The sequence below is a fragment of the Falco biarmicus genome, chromosome Z (assembly GCF_023638135.1).
Source record: "Falco biarmicus isolate bFalBia1 chromosome Z, bFalBia1.pri, whole genome shotgun sequence".
Taxonomy (NCBI): domain Eukaryota; kingdom Metazoa; phylum Chordata; class Aves; order Falconiformes; family Falconidae; genus Falco; species Falco biarmicus.
Genome location: NC_079311.1, coordinates 8,339,231 through 8,360,210, shown reverse-complemented (window position 1 = coordinate 8,360,210; position 20,980 = coordinate 8,339,231). Strand labels below are relative to the sequence as shown.

The window sequence follows — 20,980 nt, the reverse complement described above, 5'->3', positions numbered from 1 at the left end:
AAACGGAATGCAGCAAAAATACAGTTTACGTATTCTAGATAAAGCACTTGTGTCATTTTGCACATTCATTTCTTTTGCTGTGGTGAGCAGTAATTTGTGTTCCTGTTTTCTGCTTTAAATGCTTCATCTCCAGTTTCTCAACTTCAGGGAAAATTAAGTAGTGTTCCTAGTATACCACGGCCCCCTTCTTACTCCACACTCCCCTCTTGTTTGTTTGTTTTTTTAATTATGGAAGCACCAGTTAGCCAGGTTTGCATTTTTTTTTGCAATTGCAGTTAGATGCATTGCAGCCCCCTTCAGCATAAAGGGAGCATCACAGACAGGAATGTTGGTATGTCATTATCTCAACACAATAAATGTCATTGATAGAACTGTATGAGCTGATGCTAATAAACACTTCAGACTCGGTTCTGTGACGGCAGTGTGCTCACAAAACCAGAGGCATGCCCAGAGAGAATCCGGATGAGTACAGGGATGTTGGGCAGGGTTCACCTGCTTCATGAAAACACAGTGTTTCTTCTGATGACTGTTAATCATCTGTGTATTATGCTTTTCAACAGAAGTTCTAACTGGAATTTTTCAGCAAAATAATTGCTTCCTTTCTGAAAACTTTTGTGCTTACTGTTTAACTGCTTCCCTACACAATGGAAGTCCACAGGTTCAATTTGGTCCTAGTTAACTGCAATACAGCTTTGAAAACCAAAGGAAAGGGGAAAAAACTGTAGTTGGATCTTGATCAGATTGTGAGGGCCTTCATGAAGCATCACTGATGTATTTTGCAAGTGTATTTTTTAAACACATTCGGTTTTAATATGACAATGTCTGGGTTTTTTTAATTATTTCTAGAATTTCTTTTGTCTTACAGTAGCTATTCAGATAACAGCAACCATGAATGAAAAGTTACTATCATCATCATGCACTCATAAAAACTTTTATTAGTGTGAACAGAGGTTCTGAGTACAGACTACAGAATACAGTCAAAAGTCTAAATATCCCCAACTTAAATCTCCAGGCTGTCTCTGTCTGCAAGGCTACATACTAGAAGATTTTGGCATCGGTACAAACACTGGTATGTCCTTCCCCAGCAAGCTAATGGTGAAGCAGTACATGTCTAAGGATGTGCAAAAAGATGTTTCTGCAGGTTATGAAGACAGACGAAAACACACTGAGGCACTTGGCACACCTCTGTTGCGACAGCCCCGTCTGCAGCAGACTAACGAGAGGTGCCTGCTCTTGCCTGTTCTCTTGGAGAGCAGGTGAATGCGACATTGGTCCTTGCAGCATTGATTTCTGCCCTATTTCTGCGTTCCCTTCTGGAGTGCAAGGAACAGAAGCAAGGACTAGAAACAGTGCAAAATAAAGTAAGAAAGTCTGCCTGTTGACCGGAACTTCTCTGACCTCTGCTAAGGCTCATGTGCCTTCTTTATCTCCTCTTCTGTGATGGTAACCCTGTGGTTATTACCCTAGGATTTGTATCTGTTCAGGCCAGGAGACTCCTGCATTAACAATGTAACAGGACAGATAGGACTGGAAATAAAACAAACCCACTAAAATCCTTATCTGGTGTGTTAACTACAGTTAAGGCAGTATCTAAAATACCTATTCTACTACTAGATGTACTTGAAGCAGTTAATCCCCAGTTTTTCATTCTTTAGCTACCCACAGCTTACCTATGGTGTCATCATCAGGAACTGGCTTGAGAAAAGCTGCACAGCCAGGCTGAAGCGGGCTGAGGATAACTAAAGCTCATTATATTCCAGAATACTTAATGCAATGTTAAAAATGCTAGCACATAAAAAAATCGTTTGAGATTTACAGGCACTATGTGATTATGTGCAAAAGTCTGCAGAATTTTTTTAAATTTTTTTTTTTTTTTTTAGATTTTAAAAATTTTTAGAATTTTTTTTTGGCATTGCTGTTGATTTATGAAATAGTTTCTTGCAAATATAAAGCATTCTTTCTCTTTGAAAACTAAAGAAAATGACATAAAAATCTAAGTATATGAGTATAATAAAATGAATGGCTATGGAAAAAGAAGAAAAGCTACCTTAGTCTACTACTGGAGAAAAAAAATATGAACAAAGTCCAGCAAGTACCACTGTACAAAACCCACCCAGAATAACCACATGCTTTTTGCATCAGCTTTTGTTCGTCAAGAATAATTATCCACCAACAGAAAGATGCCAAGATCCTGAGGGGAAGAGAAAGTAAAACAGTTAAGAGTGTTTATCTTCTTTAACTTGGAAAAAAACTCACATCTGGGAAGAATGATTGCAAACCTGAGTCTATAGTGACAGAAAGAAATCCTGGAAGACCTAATACTACAAGGCATTTGCTACTGTTTGAAAGCAACACCGCAGTAAGGGTAGAAGCCCACTGCAGATGCAGGGTAACGATGCATCTCTGTCTTGTCCATTTGAAGCCAGCTGCCAAATCTTCACAGGGGATTTCACTGCACACCGTTACTCATGGCCTCAGAGGAGCCAGGACCGCCTTGGCGGTCAGAGAAGAGAGGATCCTCTACAGGTTGTTTAGAATGACAGAACCTGGACCCTCCTGGCTGGCATGTGGGTGGACAGAGCCCAGCACTGGATGTGCCCTTGCCTCTCTCCTCCAACACCCCAGGAAACCCTCCAGCCTGAAGCACTTGGACCAAGCACCAAAGTGTAGTGACATGGATACTTCCATGATGACAACGAAAGACTTCAATTATTTACTCTGACATTAAGCATGTGATCGAGCCAAGTACAAAGAAGTACATGGTGGCAGTGGAACACGTGTACAGAACCAGGCTGTGTTTGTGCCAGGAAAGCTGAGAGCAGAACACTGAAACCTGCTATACCTGCCAGCTTAGCTGTGGGGCTTTCTGTATCTGTTCTGGACGCTGCTCCAAAATTAGCCTGGTGCAGAAATAATGATATAAACTCACTGTTCTAAAGATAAAAACAGTTGAGATGTGCTTGGTCTTCATTGCTCTGTAAAAAGGTCTTACTAGGGAAGCAGTATGTCATGCCTTGGAATCTTCCGTTACACGAACCTGAAAGAATTTAGCTACATGAAGAAATCCTATACAAACTGTACAGACAAAGGGTGTTACCAAAAAAAAAAAAAAAAAAAAAAAAAAAAGGCGGTCCTTTCTGCCTAGGAACACTGACGTTCAAAGTCATTCCAAGTGGTGTGTCTAACAGCATCTCTAACCATGTCTTGGTTCAGTTAAAAGACAAATCACCAAAACTCAGCTTTAATAGCACTAGCATGAGTTGTCTTTGAGGTAGTTCAAAGAATAGGGAGGAAGAAAACTCACCCAGTGATGTTAATGTTTATTTCGTTTTCTGCTTCTCAGATTTGCTGCTGGAGGACTGTCCCTTCCCCTAAAGAGCAAGAGAAGCAAGAGATAATAAGAAACTGTGAACTAAGCTAAAATTTGAAATAAAATAGTGACAGATACTCCTCAGAGGTCACAGTTCAGACATAAATATGATCTGCATTTGAAATACAGAAAGTTTAGCAACAGTATTTTAACTTCTGTTGTGTATATGTATTTTCATTTTTCCACCATCACTTTCTTTGCTTCAGATAAAGAGGGCTGTGGCTGACTTCTTTCATACCCTATTTCTCAAATGCCTTTTACCTGTGCTAGTGATCCAGTCACAACTCAAACACTAATGAATAAATCCTTCTGGAGAGAAGTTAAAAGACACACATCCCCAGTTTTACATCGAAAACTCTTAAGACAGTGCTGTTGTTACACAAAAAGCATGTATGGCAATTTCATAATGAAGAAAAACCCCATCAGTTGAAACAGGGCACACAAAATTTTCAGAGCAGATGTCACCATCTGATCCAGGCATCTACTGGATGTATCCTGTGAGAAAACAATGTGATGGGGAAGTCTCACCCTCACCTAAAGCCATTTTCTGTATTTCTGGATGATAAAAGCCAAGCAACCTTTCGGGTTTTTTTACAAATAGAAACTGCCTTCCTTTTCCCACCAGATTCATTCTGCATACTTATTTATAAATGTATGTAGGTTTCCATTCCTTTTTTAAAATAAGTTAATAGTAACTTGAGAAAAAGACATGTGGTTGAAGAAGTACATTCTAATCACTCTTAGAATGCTGTTACTTGAAACCGTCAAGCAAAGAGAGAAGTGATGGGGATCCCGAGGCTGCTGTAGGCATATGAAATGTGACTCTTAGGTCAGCAAATACAGGAAGGAGAAGCCTGTGGAGCATGCACTGAGCCCCCTGTAGAAGACCACACTCTCTCTGAAAGAAACATATTTCAGCTGCCATTTACTGAAAATTTCCCTTGAAATAGACTGGTGCTTTTCTCCTATGTACGTGCTTACACAAATGGATCAAGTTCAACCTATTGACGCCACATTCTCCCCAAAGTAATACCCATGTAATATGAAATCAAAATGCGGTTTCTCATCTTTCATGTTTATAGTGTTTGGTTACCATGACTATCTGTATTATAATACATATGTTTCTACCGTTTTAGGGTCTTTGGTTTTTCCTTTACTCTTTGGGGTTGGTTTCGTGCTGATGGCTTCCTTCTCACTTTTCTCCTACACTCCAAAGAAAAAACAGTGAGTACAGTTATAAAGGACAGAGAACTGACAGCTCCTACTTTTGACAACTGCTGTAACATATTTTTTTTTCTAGATGTGATTGCTGAGGTGGGAGAGAACTCCAAGCAGGACATGTGCCTGTAATTACTGGCCTTAGTCCACAGCAAGTTGGAATCTGGAGCTTTTTCTCATACTGGGGAGACTAGGGCACCAGAAACCATATACAGGTAAGAAAGCTGGTATATACGGGCAATTTTTGTATTTACTACAAAGTAATGATGTTGTATTGGAAAATTTAATTCCAAAGCTCATAACCAAGTAAAAACAGCACTTAAAACACCAATAACTTGTCTTACGCCATTTGCGGATTCGGTGTCAGGGTAAGCACTGGGGAAGCACTGCAGTGGTCAGGAGAGCTATTTGGAAACACAGCTGTTTCCTCCCAGGAATTACATCTGATTTGAACTTCAGTTTCAAAGCTGCTTCTTCTCTGCCCCCCAGGAGAGGAACAAACAGAGCATAAAAGCATAAATAATTACAATCAACATTTTAAGGATGGACAAAATTGTAATTCACTTTTGATAACTGGGTGCCTTGTAGTATAAGCTTAAGGAAGCTAACGCAGAATTTCATTTGGGAACTGGTTATTTTTTCACAACTGTGACTGTCCAGGGGATTTATTTTTTGACTTGTAATAGACTGGTTTGGCAAAGACCTTTGCAGGAAGCGGGCAGGTCACTACTGCAGGAGAAGGGCAGGGACAGGCTGGCAGAAGTCAGTTCCAGATGAGACAACGGCAGCTGCTTTACCCAGCTGAGTGCAAAACTATTCACCATTCAAACAGATGTGTACCATTCCCTCTGCCTGCAGGTGAGGGACCCAGGGCATAGGATAGGACATGTCACATCACAGAACCACAGGATGGTTTGGGTTGGAAGGGACCTTTCAAGGCCATCTAATCCAACTCCCTGTACTAAGCAGGGACACCTTCCGCTAGACCAGGTTGCTCAGAGCCCCATCCAACCTGACCATGAATGTTTCCAGGGATATGAAACATCCTGGGAAAAATCCCCCCCATCCTGGGAAACATGGAAGTGTTTCAGGGTCAGTTTGGATGGGGCTTTGAGCATCTTGGGCTAGTGGAAGGTGCCCCTGCCCATGGCAGGCAGGTTGTCTTTAAGGTCCCTTCCAACTCAACCCGTTCCATGATTCTATGGGGCATCTACCACCAATCTCTCTGGGGAACCTGTGCCAGTGTTTCACCACCACCATTGTAAAATATGTCTTCGCTATATCTAGTCTGAATCTACCTTTCTTTAGTTTAAAACAAATACCCCTTCTATCACTACTGGCCCTACTGAAAAGTCTGTCCCCATCTTTCTTTAAGCCCCCTTTAAGTTCTGAAAGGCTGCTTTAAGGTCTCCTCTGAGCCTTTTCTTCTCCAGGCTGAACAACCCCAACTGTCTCAGCCTGTCCTCATAGCAGAGCTGTTCCCTCCTCCTGACCACTTGTGTGGCCTCCTCTGGACATGCTCCAACAGGTCCATGTCTTTCCTGTGCTGAGGACCCCAGAGCTGGATGCAGCGCTGCAGCGGGGGTCTCACCAGAGCAGAGCAGAGCAGCAGAACCCCCTTCCTTGACCTGCCAGTCTTGCTGCTGGTGATGCAGCCCAGGACACGGTTGGCTTTCTGGGCTGCGAGCGCATGTTGCCGGCTCATGTTCAGCTGTTCATCCCCCAGCACCCACAAGTCCTTCTGGGCAGGGCTGCCCGCAACCCCTTCACCCCCAGCCTGTACTGGTACCGGGGGCTGCCTGACCCAGGGGCAGGACCTTGCACTTGGCCTCGCACATGAATGTAGTTAATACTAAGCCTCCTTTCTGCATGGCACATGCAAGCCATTTGCTAACAACAGGGAGTTACAGGTTCTTAACTAGCTTGAGCACTTGTAGAAAACAAAAGGAGTTCATGATTTTCACACCGATATCCCACCAGCTGCCCCAGAGTGCCCTTGGGCTCCTCTGCTGAGGAAGCATGTAAGGTCTCTGTAGTGGCATGTATCTCAAAAGCCACACAAGACCTCTCCCTCCACCCAAGCTCAAGGTACCAAACACCAGGTTAAGGGCAAGCAGAAAGCACGTCCGACAGTGATTTTTCTCACATGTGGCCAAATCTCAGTCCCCTTCTTAATGCTCTTTTCTAGCACCATACTTTCTCAAACACCCTCTTCAACTTGGTGACCTCCAGATTTATGCAGTCTCCACTGCTAGTTCATTTCAAATAGCCTCGCATGTGCAGCACTTTGCTGGGGGAAGTGTGACAGCTGTTTGTCAGCTGTGTTCAAGATTACATGTCAAATAATCAACAGTCCATTTCTCATTACCTCTCCAGTCAATTCTTTCTTCTTCTTGTCAGCTTTGCTATTTTCCCCAACACATCTAAAACCTTTTTCTACTCCTAGCGCTCCTCTCTGCAAAACCCTCTTGAACTGCTTCTCAGTTCCAGCCTGCAACTATTGCTAGGTAGTGCATGCAACCACTGAAGAAAGATTTCTTTGCCTTTACAGTTTTTGGACACTCTAATCTGTACGAAAACTGTTACCACAATTCCCTGCTCAACTTACTTCTCCAAGCCTGTCCTGTCTCTCTAGAAGACTCTAAATAGCAAACCCCCTCCTTCTTCTAAGTATTAGTACATAGCAAGACGCATCAAATTTCCAGTACAGTGGTAAGACAATCACTACATCTGCACAGCATCCTCAGAACTGGCTAACGCCACGTCTAAACTGAGCTATTGCAAACAAAAGTGAGGAATTTTCATAGAGTAGTAAAAAACTTTATTTTGCAAGTTATTTTCCTATCTTTGAGCGCTTTGGGGCAGCAGAAGCTTTTGCACAAGTAACAAAGTCACCTGAGAGGACATCGATAGCTACAGAATCATCTGTAGGCTTCTGCAACGATTTTAATTCTGAAGTCACACAATATGCAATACTTCCCACAAGTTAAACTAATGTTTCAGGAATTTATGTCTACTTTAATTACCCCTTTCTTAAGAAAAAACATACCGGAGCTCTACATGTATGTTAGAACAGAGATGTCTGTCTGAGGTTTCCAAGATATACAACTTTCTTGAATACTGGACCTGATCATTCACAGTGTAGTTGTTGCATAAAAACTGTATTTATTGTGAAGAGTTACTCTTCACAGAAAGAGGCCACACTGTCAACACTGTTACTATTACCTACTGCATTCAACAGCATTTATAAGCATTTGCAATGAATCATGCCTCGAGCCTACAGTGACACTACTTAGGAAAAAAAAAACTATCAGAGCACACAGCATGAAACAAACACAAACCAAATATATCATAAATGTTACCTTTTTTCCTTTGTGTTTGACATCATCCTTTGCTGTTGGCTTTTCTGGTTTACCCTTGCAAAGAAGAAAGATTATATTCTCATTTTGAACTGGTCAGATTAGTTTTAGGATACAAGCACTTATGTATGACATTGGGAGTTTACAGATTAACAAGGAAGTTGCACCATTCTGAACTGACTTCTCACGCTGTGTACTCAATGTCAGTTCACGACATCTTTTCATGGTCTGTTACTTTGACTACATCTGTGATAGCATCTTTCTATGCCTGGAAAAACAGCTTCCTGAGCCACAAAAGATCAAATCGCTGTCAGAACAGTCATGTGCTCCAGGCAAATGGCAGTTTTACAGGGCTTTAGGTATACCACCAATGTAAAAGTACCTGTACATACACTTTGTCCCCCAACGTGGAACATAAAGAGTTGGAATGAATAAGCATTATTACTCACAGTTTACAAGTACCTCCTGTTTAAAAGCAGACTATAAATTCAAGGTGTTTAAGAGAAGACAGCCTATTTGTTCACCTGATCTTCTGGAGTGCCCAAAACACTGAGCCACTGTAACTGGCATCTACACTGCTGAATCTCCAGGACATTGATTGCTACTGGATGCTTCAAAGTGATTTATTTGTCCACCTGAAAAAATCCACCTAATTCTTTTTTTTTTTCTTTTTTTTTTTAATTAAATGCATGCAAGCCTATACATAGCTACTCTAAGTATAGGATATTTACATGTTTAACCTTAATACATATATATTGTAGACACACTTACTCACTTATTAAGCTTCCCTGCTCTCCTCGTAATTCTGAAGTAGACAGACTGGCTCATACGTGAAATTTCTAGTGTTGCAAATACAGACTAAAAAAGCTTTTCCTTACCTGCTCGCCTGATTCCAGAAGTTTTTGATAGTCAGGTGGAATAGTATCATCTCTTTCTCCAAGTTTATCTCTGTGTTCAGATTTAGCCTCTTCCTGAAAGAAATTTTTTCAACAGCTTAAATACTTGTATTAGAAATATTAGGAAACTGTAAGTCAGAGTGCTCACTAGCTTAGGACAGATGCCTTTTTTTATTTCAGAATTTTAAAACCACCAGAAAAAAACCCCAAACTTATTTCATTATGAAGTGTGTTTCATGCCTAAAAATCTAAAAATTACTAGCTCTCAGTAGGTGTACACATTTAGTAAGTTAAACATATATATACACTGCAGCATCATAACGTAAACATGAAGTTATGTCAACTTTCAGTTCTGCTTTACAACAGTATGACTAGAAGGAACATTCCATACTTCCACATTGAACCTTATCCATACACTGTAACTTTAACACAAAACCGATGTTCCTTCAATGTCTTCCTTGTGAAGGCCAGTACCTTTAGTAGAACCTAGGGCACTATTCTACCTCACACCCAGACTGATCAAGATGAGCCTACACATCTCATCAGGCTTAGAAGCCAGAGTCAGGTTCAAATCCAACACAACTAGAAGGCAGAGCACCACAAGCTCCTGAAAACTCTATCAAGGAGGGAAGCATTCCTTCTGCTACGTTTATCTTTCAATTTAAGCTGCTTTGATTACTGGCAAACACACCAGACCCATGCTGAACAAAACACTTTGTTTAGATACAAGTAGGTTTTAAAACATATTGCTGAAAAATATTTTTGTATTTGTCAATGCAGACATTTTTAAAGATGTCTTCTTTTTCTATTTTTTTAAAATTTTGAATATAAAAAGGCATTTTCTGTGCCTGTGTAAAAAAACATACATGAAGAAAGCTAGGCTCCTCCAGCTCCACTGAAGCACAGGAGCTGCTGAGGTCTTGCACATCAGGCGTACACCCCCTTGCTATGGCAAGGGACAACACTACCCAGGCTATACAAATCTGTTTTGAAGGCAGCCAACAACCTCCACACAAGAGCCTGGTCTGAGATTAGAATCTCCTTCTAGGTTCCAGCCTACATTTATTCATAGGCAGCTTCTGGTCATTTTTTTCCCCAGTAATGTCCTTTACCTGAAGTATCTCAGTTGCCAATTTACTATTACTACTACTATTATGCAGAAATGTGTCTTATTTTCTTATTAGCAGAAAAGTCTTTATGCAATTATATGAAGAAAGACTGAATGTTGACAAAACAAGCAGAAACACGCAAGTTCAAAATGGGACTGATGAACACGATCATCAATGAACTTGGTATTTGTGGGGTTATAAAAATCAAAAGTTTGACAAAAAGAAGGCCACAAAATTAATTTTAGAAACAGAGACCAGAGAAGACACCTGCAAAATAGTTAGAATAACTTCATTTCAGTGCCTTTTACTGATATTATTCTAACTATTTTGCAGGTGTCTTCTCTTTGTAATTTTGTAAATTTCCTGTAATATTTCAACACTCGCATCCAAGTGAATTAGTTAACATACAAATTCAACATTTTTCACAAAACACACAAGTAATACATCTGATTGAAGAGCGGTTGATATGTAGGACAACTGAAAGAGTATGGGTTTTTTTTTCTAGTAACCATAGAAATATATTTTTTATATATATATATATACACATTGAAATACAGAAAGCCATATACTCCTACAAGTATATAAGTAGTATTGCAGTATTAAATTTACTAATTTATAAATTTACTAAATAGATTTAAAAAACCCCTCATAAATCTCAAAGTTAAATATCTCAAGAGATTGCTGGGGAGGTTTTTTGCTTGGTTTATTTTTTTTTATCCTCAGACTGCACAAACTTCAGAACGTGTTTTGTTACCTTTACTTTATCCACAACTGGTTTGTTATCATCAGGGTCGGGTTCCCTCTGTCCTAGGGAATCAGACAGGAGATCCAAGGCTTCATCCATCTCCTTTCCGCCCTAACAAAGTATTAACACATCCATTACAGCAAATCTTCACTAAAAATAATATAATTCATCAAACTAATATAAGTACTGGCTAATGAACTGTCAACTTCAGTTAACAATGAACCATCAGCTCTCCCTTTGTAATTACAATGCTATGTGACAGCGGAGGGAAAAAAATTACAGACTATTTAGACCTACAGAAAACATAATTTCAGGAAGAGTCTATAGAATTTATTTTAATGGCTTTCTTTTGTTACACAGAAGATTAACTGATCTAATGAGAACAGTTCTATGAAATTGCTGGGTTTTGGTAATTGCTATTCATTTTGCAAGTATCACTATCACTGCAGATTAGCTACTAAGGAAGTGTCAATCTGAAAACAAACTTATTAAGATTTTTATCTTCATACAGTGTAGGGTCTTTTGTTAATTTACATCAGTTTTATTCAAGAACGGATTAGAAAAAAAGCCCTTAAAACCAAATGAAACCCAGCTTGGAGGAGCTTCAAATCCAACTTTCAAATCAGTCTGGAGACACTAGATGGAGCTCCCACTGCACAGATCAAAATGGAGAAAGAAGAAGCCAGGCAACATTACCACTGAACCCAAGGAAGGGAAGTTCTGGTATTAAAAGGAGGTCTTGGTGCTGCCTCTCACTCCATTAACCCTTCTATAGGCTTAACAGATGACTTTGGCACTATGGTAATGACATACTATTATTATTTCAAATGTTCTCATTACACAACCAGGAAAAGAAAGGTGTGGTTCAGCTAGGGGCCCAAACCTAAAAACTCCCCGTTAGCCAGTTCTTAGTTGGAGGTAAGGATCCACAGAAAAAGTTCTCACTGAGGGAGAGGCTAGAGGAGCTGCTGAGCACACTGAAGGAACTGTAGCAGCAGCAATAACATCCAAGGAATCTGCAGGTGTTTCATCTTTCTTGATTTTCTGAAACAAGACACAGCCTCATTACTAACCAAGGACTGAGAAAAAAATATGCATCAAATTCCATGCATCTAAAATGCAATGCCGATACCGTGTATTTCTAGGACTTCCATTTTTCTTAGAAGCTCTACTTATTTCATACTGAAACCTCTTCCTGGGAAGCACTATGCAACTGTTTTGCACCTCAGTTTGTTCAAGTTCAATCTTCCATCTCAACTACTGGGTTAAACCCTGGCATAGCTTAAGTCAGACAGGTTTAATGTCCTTCAGAGGAGCTAAATTCTACCAAGCCCATCTATATTCCCAAGTGACACTTGTAAAATTCTCAACTGCACAGCGTTACTTATGCAAGCAAAAGGTAAAAAAGATACAGCAGCTAACTTATCTGATTTTTTTATTATTAGTCCCGCTCTCCTATTAATTTATTGAAAAAAAAATTCAAAATTTGAGTTACTGAATTCTACTTTTAAAAGTTTACATAATCTTTAAATGAAACAAAATATCAAGATTATTGAAACAATTTGAAAATAAAACAGATTTTCAGAAATCAAACATACACACCTTGATTACAGTCGGTGCAGGTAATGGTGAAGATGGTGGAGAACAGGAAAATCCTTCTGTCAAACCTGCTGAAAGTTCATTTTCACTCATAGGCTATCATTAAAAAGAAAGAAAATAAGAGGCTTTTAAGCCTTTTCATATATTAAGAATTGAGCAGATAACACAATCTATCTCCACTTTTAAACTGAAGACTGGGAAACCTTACTGACATTAGGGTAAGTAATTAATTAATGAATATTTATAAGAATATTCATGTTTTTACCTGGGTTTTTTCTTCTGGTTTTGGTAAGAGTGGTTTTCCATCTTTATCCTATAAAAGAAAAATCCCCTTACATTAAACCAAGTAGTCCTTAAATGACCACACAACACGGGAGCACTCTGAGAGCATTCACTGAATGACAGTATAACACAAGAGAATGATCTATCTAGTAACCTCTAACATCTACTGCTGTTATTCAAGGTGTTACTCAAAGAAAATTTTAAAATACTATAATTTAAAAACATCTGAGTGCTGAAAAGTGATTCAGTGTGAGATCCTGAGCTTCCCTCCTTCGTGTTCCAATCTCCATGGAAGTAACATAATAAATAAAAAATCCCAACTTCCAGATTGTTAACAATAGTCCTGGATGCAAAGTCCAGAAAGGTCGTATCTTTTCACAATGGCAAGTGTTGTGCAAGTCTTGGCTATACCTAAGCATTCCATTTATGTCAAATGAGTTGTGTGGTGATGTTTGTATAAAACACCACCCTGAAGCACTGCGGGTTTTTTAAGAGCTTTGACCAATTACAATTTATTAAATTCTAAAATACTAAAAGCTAACGAGAGATTCCAGTGCACTAATCTTAGCCAAAATCATTCACTAATACTTACATCTAAGCCACTTCTGTGCCTACGTATGCATCTAATGACAGATAACAGATATTCAGAAACTACAACCAGAATGTTTATATACTATAAAAATGGGTGAACTAAACATCAACGTTTCAAAATGAAATGGCATTTCAGTTTCATCCACATATTCTGAGGAATGAAAGGGAAGTAAGACTAAGCACATTAAATAAATTACTTTTTCTTCTGTTAATCTGTAATCTGGAGGAATTGTTTCTTCATCTTCACCCAGTTTTTTGCGTTGTTCCTGTTCGTTTGTCTCCTGTGCAGGCAAAATAAAAACAGTATTCAGACAAACAAATAACTACAACCCAACATAAATGCAAATGAGCAAGCTTTCAAAGTCTTCAAGTCTACTGATTCAAATTAGTCTTTCTGGTCCAATCCAAGTACCAGACAAAAATTTCATCAAATTAGATGAGAGCCTTTTCTCTTGAGAAGGCCTTCATTTCTCTGGCTGTTTCTTCATCTGTGTGTCAGAAGCATCTCTACATATTTCAATGAAGAACAACAGAGTTAAGTAAAGAGATGCACTGACCAATAACAGAATAGCATTACCCTTCCAAGCCTTTTAATTCTTGACTTTTTTTTTTAATCCACTCAACAGCTACCTGGCCTGCACTGAATGGAAGGCGCAACAGAGAAATTGGTAGCTGACTTCCCCATACATGTTATGTTGGAAGATGACAACTGAGCAAGTAAAGCCAACTTTGGGAACTCTTGTTTGATAGCATTCCAGCCCACCAGAAGCACTATCCTTTCTACTTTTGGCTTTAGTCAGTACCATCTGGCTCATGGTTTGGGGTGGCAAATGGGGGCAATTCAGACTGTTGCTATGAACAGCATTGCCTTAGACAGACTACACTTACTTCAGTGACTTACTTAAGGGTCTCTGTTAAAATGACAAGATCAGTGACAAACCCCAAATTCTTTTGCATCGTTCCTAGCTTAAACAACCCATCATATATTTTGTTCCCTTTGAAAAAGAACCATACGGTATGCTACCTCAGATATCCATGTTAATTCTGCTTTGGTTCAGCAGTAAGACACTAAGTAAATGCACTTTTCAGAAGCTGAGGGAATTACTGTACTGTAATAGGCAAAACTGTTAAAAAAATGTATTCACTGTGTTGAAATCCTACTAGTACTTCCTAAGCAGAACACAACTGGTTTTACAAGTAAATTTGTTTTTTTAAAAAAGTGAAAATATTATCCCTAAGTTGTTTCTAGCCTGAGAAAATATAGTAATCCTGAAGATAATTACATCAACAGTCTGGTTTTGAGGTCTGACTGTTTCTGTACCTTAACTTTGTCCACAGCAGGTTTCCCTTCATCTGGATCTGGCTCCCTCTTTCCTAGGCTACTGGACAAGGCTTCCAGGGCTTCATCTGCCATGTGACCAACCTGTAAGTGTATCAATGCAGTAAAAAGCAGTTCTTAGTTTGGAGTTCAGCTGCACTGAAGTTCATATAGTACCACCACCAGCCACACATTAGTAAAGGTAAAAATTGAGAAGCAGACTAAAAAACTGTTCACTACCTAACTGTCTTCACACATTTGGGATCTGCTGAGTTCAAGACATAAGGAAACTCTGACACAGGTTGTTCTGTAAACAAGTTTCTCCCTTCCAAAGACTTACAACTAAAATGTTCCACAGGGCAGGTGTTTGTTTGTTTTGGTTTTTAACAGAAGTATAGATATAATCTAAGGAGATGCAAGAATATCAGCCATTAAGGCAATCTTTCAAAATATTCAGTAGGACAGTCAGTTAGCATTTTTTTGCAGAATTTGTGTTTTCCTGCAGACCTATTACATTGACAAAGAGCATCCCTTTTAGAGCATCAAGAGCTAGAGTAGACCACAAAAACTGTCAGTCTGCCTTCCTCTATTAAGAGGGTCACTGACCTTCCCTGTTCAGTTTGTGCTTGACTTGATACTTTTGGAAAGCACTCAGCCTTTGTGCCTCACCTCTAAGGAGGAAGAATATGCAATATTGAAATAAGCATCTTGACAATAGGTTGTACCATTGCATAAATGAAGCGCTGAGTTTTGCTTTAGCTCCAGCTAAGACTACTCACTGAAGACTCAGCTGATGGAGCTGAATGGTGCACAACACAAGTTCTGGCATGAGGGGCCACTTCATCCTCAGTAGTTTTTGCAGACACAGGATCTGAAGGCTTCTGAAACAGAACAATTACACTGCCTTTTACTGAATATGCTCAGAAACCCAAGATGTACCTGTTCCTGTTAAGTGGCCTTTTTTTTTAATACAGTACAAAACAAGTAAGAAAAGTCTAAATTTAAAGGTAGAAGACCCTCAAATAAGGACCAAGTGCTGACACTGCATGTTCCACTGAACACAATGAGGGTGAAGAAAACAGAAACAGAATTAAATATTTTTCTTGAAAGAACAGTAGCATTATCCACTCTCAGCAAAACTATCAGTGATAGCATCTTCAGTAAACTAGAAAGACATACCTTGGATGTGCTGCTGGGCTTTGATGGTATGGATTGCACTGCAGGCTGTGGAAGGTAGTCAAAGTCTTTTGAAAGTTCATCAAAAACATCAGATTCACTCAAAAGCTGCAAGAAGACAGGTGTTACAGGTGACTCACTGTCATTTATTTTTTCAAGAACTACAGTTCAGCTACTCAGAAAGCAGGAAATCTTTTGTAATCTACACTGAAATAACCTTTCACATCTACATGCAACACAACAGCATGAATTTTGTAGTGCATAAAATAAGAAAACTACTTTTCAGAATGAGTCAGTTGCTTTGTTATGAAAAGTCAATATAATATAGAGAACATTACGTTCAATACTGTTTACAGGACTACTGAAAATAAAATCTCTTAATTAGAAAAAAAGAGAATGCTAATATTTACTATATAGTATTTACTGTAACAGCATCATGTTGTTGTAATGCTTCAAGTATAAATTACATTTAGGTAGTGGAAAGCAGCACCATCAGATCATGATTCTCTCATTCTCATTTTTCTTCTTTTTTTCCAGCAGAAGTACAGTTCCTTCAGAGGCAGTATCAGCTGGAAGTTCTCTTAGCTTGTGCACTGGCTGCTGATACTTAGTGGTTTTCACTGCACATGTTTTACGGAAAAGTTAATAAACAGCAGTTTTAGTTCCCTACTGTGTGATCTGTTACAATTTGTTGATACTATGTGATCTAGTACTAAGTGATCTATATACTTCTGTGATCTATTACTAATGCTCCTGGGAGCCTTCCAACTGCTGTTTACACATGTTTAAATCTTTGCTAGCAGTGATTGCCACTCACATGCTGCGTGGAACTGAACTGGTTAGGGCTCATTTGGTCAAATTCATAACATGTAAAATTAGATTTCTAAAGGAGAATTTCTTTTTTTCCCCTCCGACTTTCCTTCCTTTGTTGATCAGTGCCACTAGGTCTTTACAAAATGCCTCATCACGTAAGGCCTCACTTTTCATAAAATTTTAATTCCCCTTTAAACCACTAAATAAAAAATGCATTTAGGCAATAACAACTTTTTTCCAGAAGTCATGCCACTGCATGTGCTTAAGGGTATGCAGATTGGAGACCCAAAGCAACAGAAGCCCTAGTTCAAATCATCAAGAAAAAACTTTGCATTTACTAGGAGATCAAGAAAGAACTGTAAGTGATTGAAGATTTTTCAGCTATTAACATAACTTTTCTGTTTTGCTGGTTTTGGTTTCACAGATCTAAATTATTGGTGATACTACAGGAATACTGGTGAACACATCTTGTTCAAAATCACCTTCTTCAAATACTGCAACATATGACTTCAATACCCCTGTGACTCACTTACAGAACAACTATTGTGTCTCTGATTGACAGAGGTGGAAGAGCATAGGAATACTTATTCTTCTGCTAGCCACTTAATTCTTTTGGCATAAGACCACATGATTCTGACTGAGCTCATCTTCTACTTTGGTTTTGGACTGCACTTCAACTATGAACCAATCTCCCTTAAATCATGCCATGTTCCTCTTCTGGAGCTTTTCTTTTTTTTTTTTTTTAGTGTGCCATCAATTTTGTGCTCTCTGTGAAACAGGAAGGCTTGTCTCTTAATGTTTGTGCCTCGTTCCCTCTCTTTTTTTCCTTATGACATGCTTAGCTCTACAGTTATCATACATCACCCACTCAAGACAACTGCATGTCCAAGACCTGACCTGCAGATTTTCACAGATGTAAATTCTTTTGATTGCTGTCTTTGCATTCCAATGTATTTCAAGCTTGAATCACACAAATGACTTCATATTTCTGCTAAAAAGGCACAGTGTCATTCTTGCTCAGATTGGTCCTGACCTTCATTCACACTTGTTTCAGAAGAACTGAGGTTGCCTGTACTTTTCCAATTGTGGCAGCACTCCTCAACTCACAGTATTTCCAAAGTGAAGCCCTCAGTTTCTTCAGTGCACAGTTTGTTTCCTTTCCCTAATTTTTGATTTCTACCTGTACATTTTAAACTAGCCTTTGTAACTGTCTCCTTCAATCCTTTCATTCCATCTTGTACTTCCTAGACCATGATGGATACTTTTTGCAAAGTCCAAGTTGTTCTTTGTGATTAGGAAAATGTCCACAGTATTTTCTTTCTTTCTCTCATGTGCCTTTATATTTTATGATTCTTCTCATTTGATTAATGAGAAGAAGCTCTCAAGAAAAGATTTTTCCTGCCTTACCTCTCTTGCCCTTCAACAGCTCCAACAGACTGCTACAGAATACTTTACAATAACTCTTGATACAGCTTTTCTTTGTGTCAGCAGACATTTCTGTAACTCTCTCCTATCTTAGTAATCTCTAAACCTTTTTCTTACTATGAGCTCTTCATTTACAGCCACTGAATTTCAATAAAACCAACTCTTGCCTGACACTTCAGCAGGTTTTGTGCAAGTAAGTAAACACACAAGGAGACCAAGAGACTTACATAACGGCAGAGAGAGAAGTCATGACAGGGAGGGAGAAAACAGGGTATCTATTCACACTCCTACAATATTGTCAGTTTTCTAACCTTAGGTTTTTCTTCAGTCTTTGGCAATATTGGTTTTCCATCTTTCTCCTAAAAGTAAAGTAAATAATATTAACATTTTTCCATTGTTATAACAAGTGCCATACTCCATAATCACCAGCAGAATAGTAAAAAATAAATAATACATGCAAGATGAAATCAGTGACATAGTAACAGGAATTCCTCTAAACAGGGAATTCTTACACACCAGGTAAGTGGATAAGAAAAGCAAATGTGACGTCTACCCAACACAAATGGCCAAGACACCAAAAAGCATTCATTCCTATCAGTATCAACATGCACCAGGAATTAATTCCACAGTAAACCAGCATGAATTCACCCAGTAGTAAAACATGCTCTGCGTGCAAAAGTTTGTCTTTTGCACTTGAACAAACAGGGGGTTGATTCCCAGGTCTGTAGTCAGGAAGTCTTGACATCTCTAAAAAGAGGGGTAAAACTGCTCCTTTCAAAACAGAATCTTAACATTCAGCTCCTGCAAGGCCAGTTTACATAGCAACCTTGACAACATCAGTTATACTAATAACCGTCACAAAAACTTTCAATTCTGAAATCTATGAAGACATCCAAGTTCTATTGCTGTTTTGCTTAACTTTGAACAAATCTCCATCACTTGAAGTGACAATCTGAAAAAAATGAATGTAATTTTCATACCATTTTACAATAGTGTTTCAAGGTCATATTACAAAGTGATACTTAAAAGCACTTCTGCAAAGGGATGGATTTTACACCACCAAGCTTTAGTACTGGAAACAAGTAACACCACTCTTGGATAACGAATGTGTGACCTGGGAAGATTAGATCTTTGCTCAAAATGCCTGAAAAATCCAGTCACAACCACAAAGAAAGGGAAGGGAACCAGAAGTACAGAAATCACCAACAGGAGAAAGCCACTGATTAAATAGCAGTTTTGCTCATCTTCCCCATGTTCTTTCTCTCTCTGTGACAAAAGAACGTGCCAGACACAGTGCCCTACTTACAAAGCAATGGAGATATAAAAAACATACCAGCTCCAGTGTTAACCTGTGTTGTGGTATTGTATCATCACATTCTTCAGCCTTTTTTTGTGTTTTCTCTTTTGCCTTAAGAAGAAATCACAAAACAAACAAAAAAAATCACTTAAGAGGAAGAGAACAAAAACTCAAAATACACTGAACTTCACTATCAAGATCCTTCAGCCTACTGTTTGAAGAGGTACTAGCATCAGATAAAATTATTCCATGTCAAGATACCAAAATTCCTTAATTTATTCCTATCAAATTTCTGTGGTAATGTCATCATGATTTAAGAATCAATGCCGTATGTGAATATGGCTATATCATTTTAAATTCTGAAAAACTACAGACACGATTCAGAGCCATAACTTTGTGGCAGGTGCTTTTAGAATTTTCATGTGTACAGGTTTCCTTGGATTTCATCATTCTGATTATACAAGTCATAATTCTGTATCTTTTTCCATTGCTGCTACTGAAACACAACTTTTATTTCTCTGGACCTCCTTCAGGAAGCAGTGCATCCACGAAGTAATCTGAAGGCTCAGACTGAATCTGAAATCCAACATGCTCCTATGTGTCAAAATTGAGCTCTGACATCTTCTCTTGGCAACAGATGTTTTTCTACTATTTCCCTGTCATTTGCTCTGAGCTGTAAGTGAACACAGGGGAAAATAACTTAATACTAGCAGGGGTTATAGACAAGAGTTTGCAAGACTAAACTAAAAAGTCAAAGTTTAACAGGCAAACAAAGGGCTACTGCTAAAATCTAACTGATGAATGAAACCAAAAGTCTTAGAACATACAAAGGCAGGCAAGACCCAAACTAGAAAGATAATGGGGTCCAATGGGAAAAGCAGTACATACACTAAAACCGCAAAAACTTAACTAGAAATCAAACAGCAACTTAATGCAAAACAGAAGTTTGCTCTAAACTGTGCTCAGTGCTTGGGGAAAAAATACTGAGCAACTATAGCTAACACAGGGGAAGGTGTATGTACCCAGAGCCAAATGAAATACATATAATTTTCCAGACCACTTTACTATATTCTAGTCTACCTGCATCCACTCAGGATTTCTTCATGTCTTAATTCTCTTAATCACGTAAGACTCAGACATTCCTTAGGCCTTTGATATGTAAGTCACCTTGTTATTATTTTACACACATGCACAGTATCTAACAAATGGAACTTGGGATTCCATGGGAGGGTCTGAAAGCTGACGTTAAAAAGAGTAAGATGATACCTGTGACATCCCTGCAACATGGGCAAGATCTTCAGGTACCGGTCCAGATCCACTAAGAATATTAAGAAGAGCTTCCACTGCTTCACCTTCCATTTCCTGTATTTAAGAAAATATGCAAATCACGTCATTGTTTTTTGAATTGACACAGGTTTAACTTCCATGTCTTTTATGCTGTGTATGAAGCAATGCCCCAGCACCAGACAGGTCATTTGTCTTTGGCTTTACTTGATTTCCTTAACATCACATTGCAGGATATAGCACAGTCTAATCAAGACACATCTCTTCAGAAGGGAATTTAAAAAAAAAACAACTTAAAAAGAGCACAATATCATGTAACACAATTGCCACGTGCTTTGACATGGCATTTACACCCAGGAAGTGTAAGGTCACACTTGCTCTCTACATAGAAAAAAAAAAAGGTTTAGAAAACATAACAAAATTGCATCATATCCACATTTTAAACATACCACACATAGTTATGAAAACACATACATTTTTCCACTCTATTGCCTCTAG

General features: G+C 38.7%; 1 protein-coding gene across 9 annotated transcripts in view; it reads right to left on the bottom strand.

Moving 5' to 3' along the window:
• Positions 1 to 912: 912 nt before the first annotated feature.
• CAST (calpastatin) overlaps positions 913 to 20,980 on the bottom strand; it is a 60,983-nt gene continuing 40,915 nt past the window's right edge. For 7 of the 9 annotated variants that reach the window (XM_056324487.1, XM_056324486.1, XM_056324489.1 and 4 more), the window contains 17 exons: positions 20,465 to 20,560; positions 19,235 to 19,309; positions 18,213 to 18,260; positions 15,667 to 15,771; positions 15,267 to 15,368; positions 14,491 to 14,592; positions 13,367 to 13,450; positions 12,562 to 12,609; positions 12,300 to 12,392; positions 11,643 to 11,741; positions 10,707 to 10,808; positions 8,826 to 8,918; positions 7,951 to 8,004; positions 4,933 to 5,066; positions 4,499 to 4,573; positions 3,305 to 3,371; positions 913 to 2,191 (listed from right to left, as the gene is read on the bottom strand). In XM_056324487.1, coding sequence (XP_056180462.1) covers positions 3,314 to 3,371; positions 4,499 to 4,573; positions 4,933 to 5,066; positions 7,951 to 8,004; positions 8,826 to 8,918; positions 10,707 to 10,808; positions 11,643 to 11,741; positions 12,300 to 12,392; positions 12,562 to 12,609; positions 13,367 to 13,450; positions 14,491 to 14,592; positions 15,267 to 15,368; positions 15,667 to 15,771; positions 18,213 to 18,260; positions 19,235 to 19,309; positions 20,465 to 20,560 — 1,368 coding nt within the window. In that variant the 3' untranslated portion in view covers positions 913 to 2,191; positions 3,305 to 3,313. The remainder of the gene's footprint in view (positions 2,192 to 3,304; positions 3,372 to 4,498; positions 4,574 to 4,932; positions 5,067 to 7,950; positions 8,005 to 8,825; positions 8,919 to 10,706; positions 10,809 to 11,642; positions 11,742 to 12,299; positions 12,393 to 12,561; positions 12,610 to 13,366; positions 13,451 to 14,490; positions 14,593 to 15,266; positions 15,369 to 15,666; positions 15,772 to 18,212; positions 18,261 to 19,234; positions 19,310 to 20,464; positions 20,561 to 20,980) is intronic. The other 2 variants (XM_056324490.1, XM_056324492.1) reach the window with 2 other exon arrangements.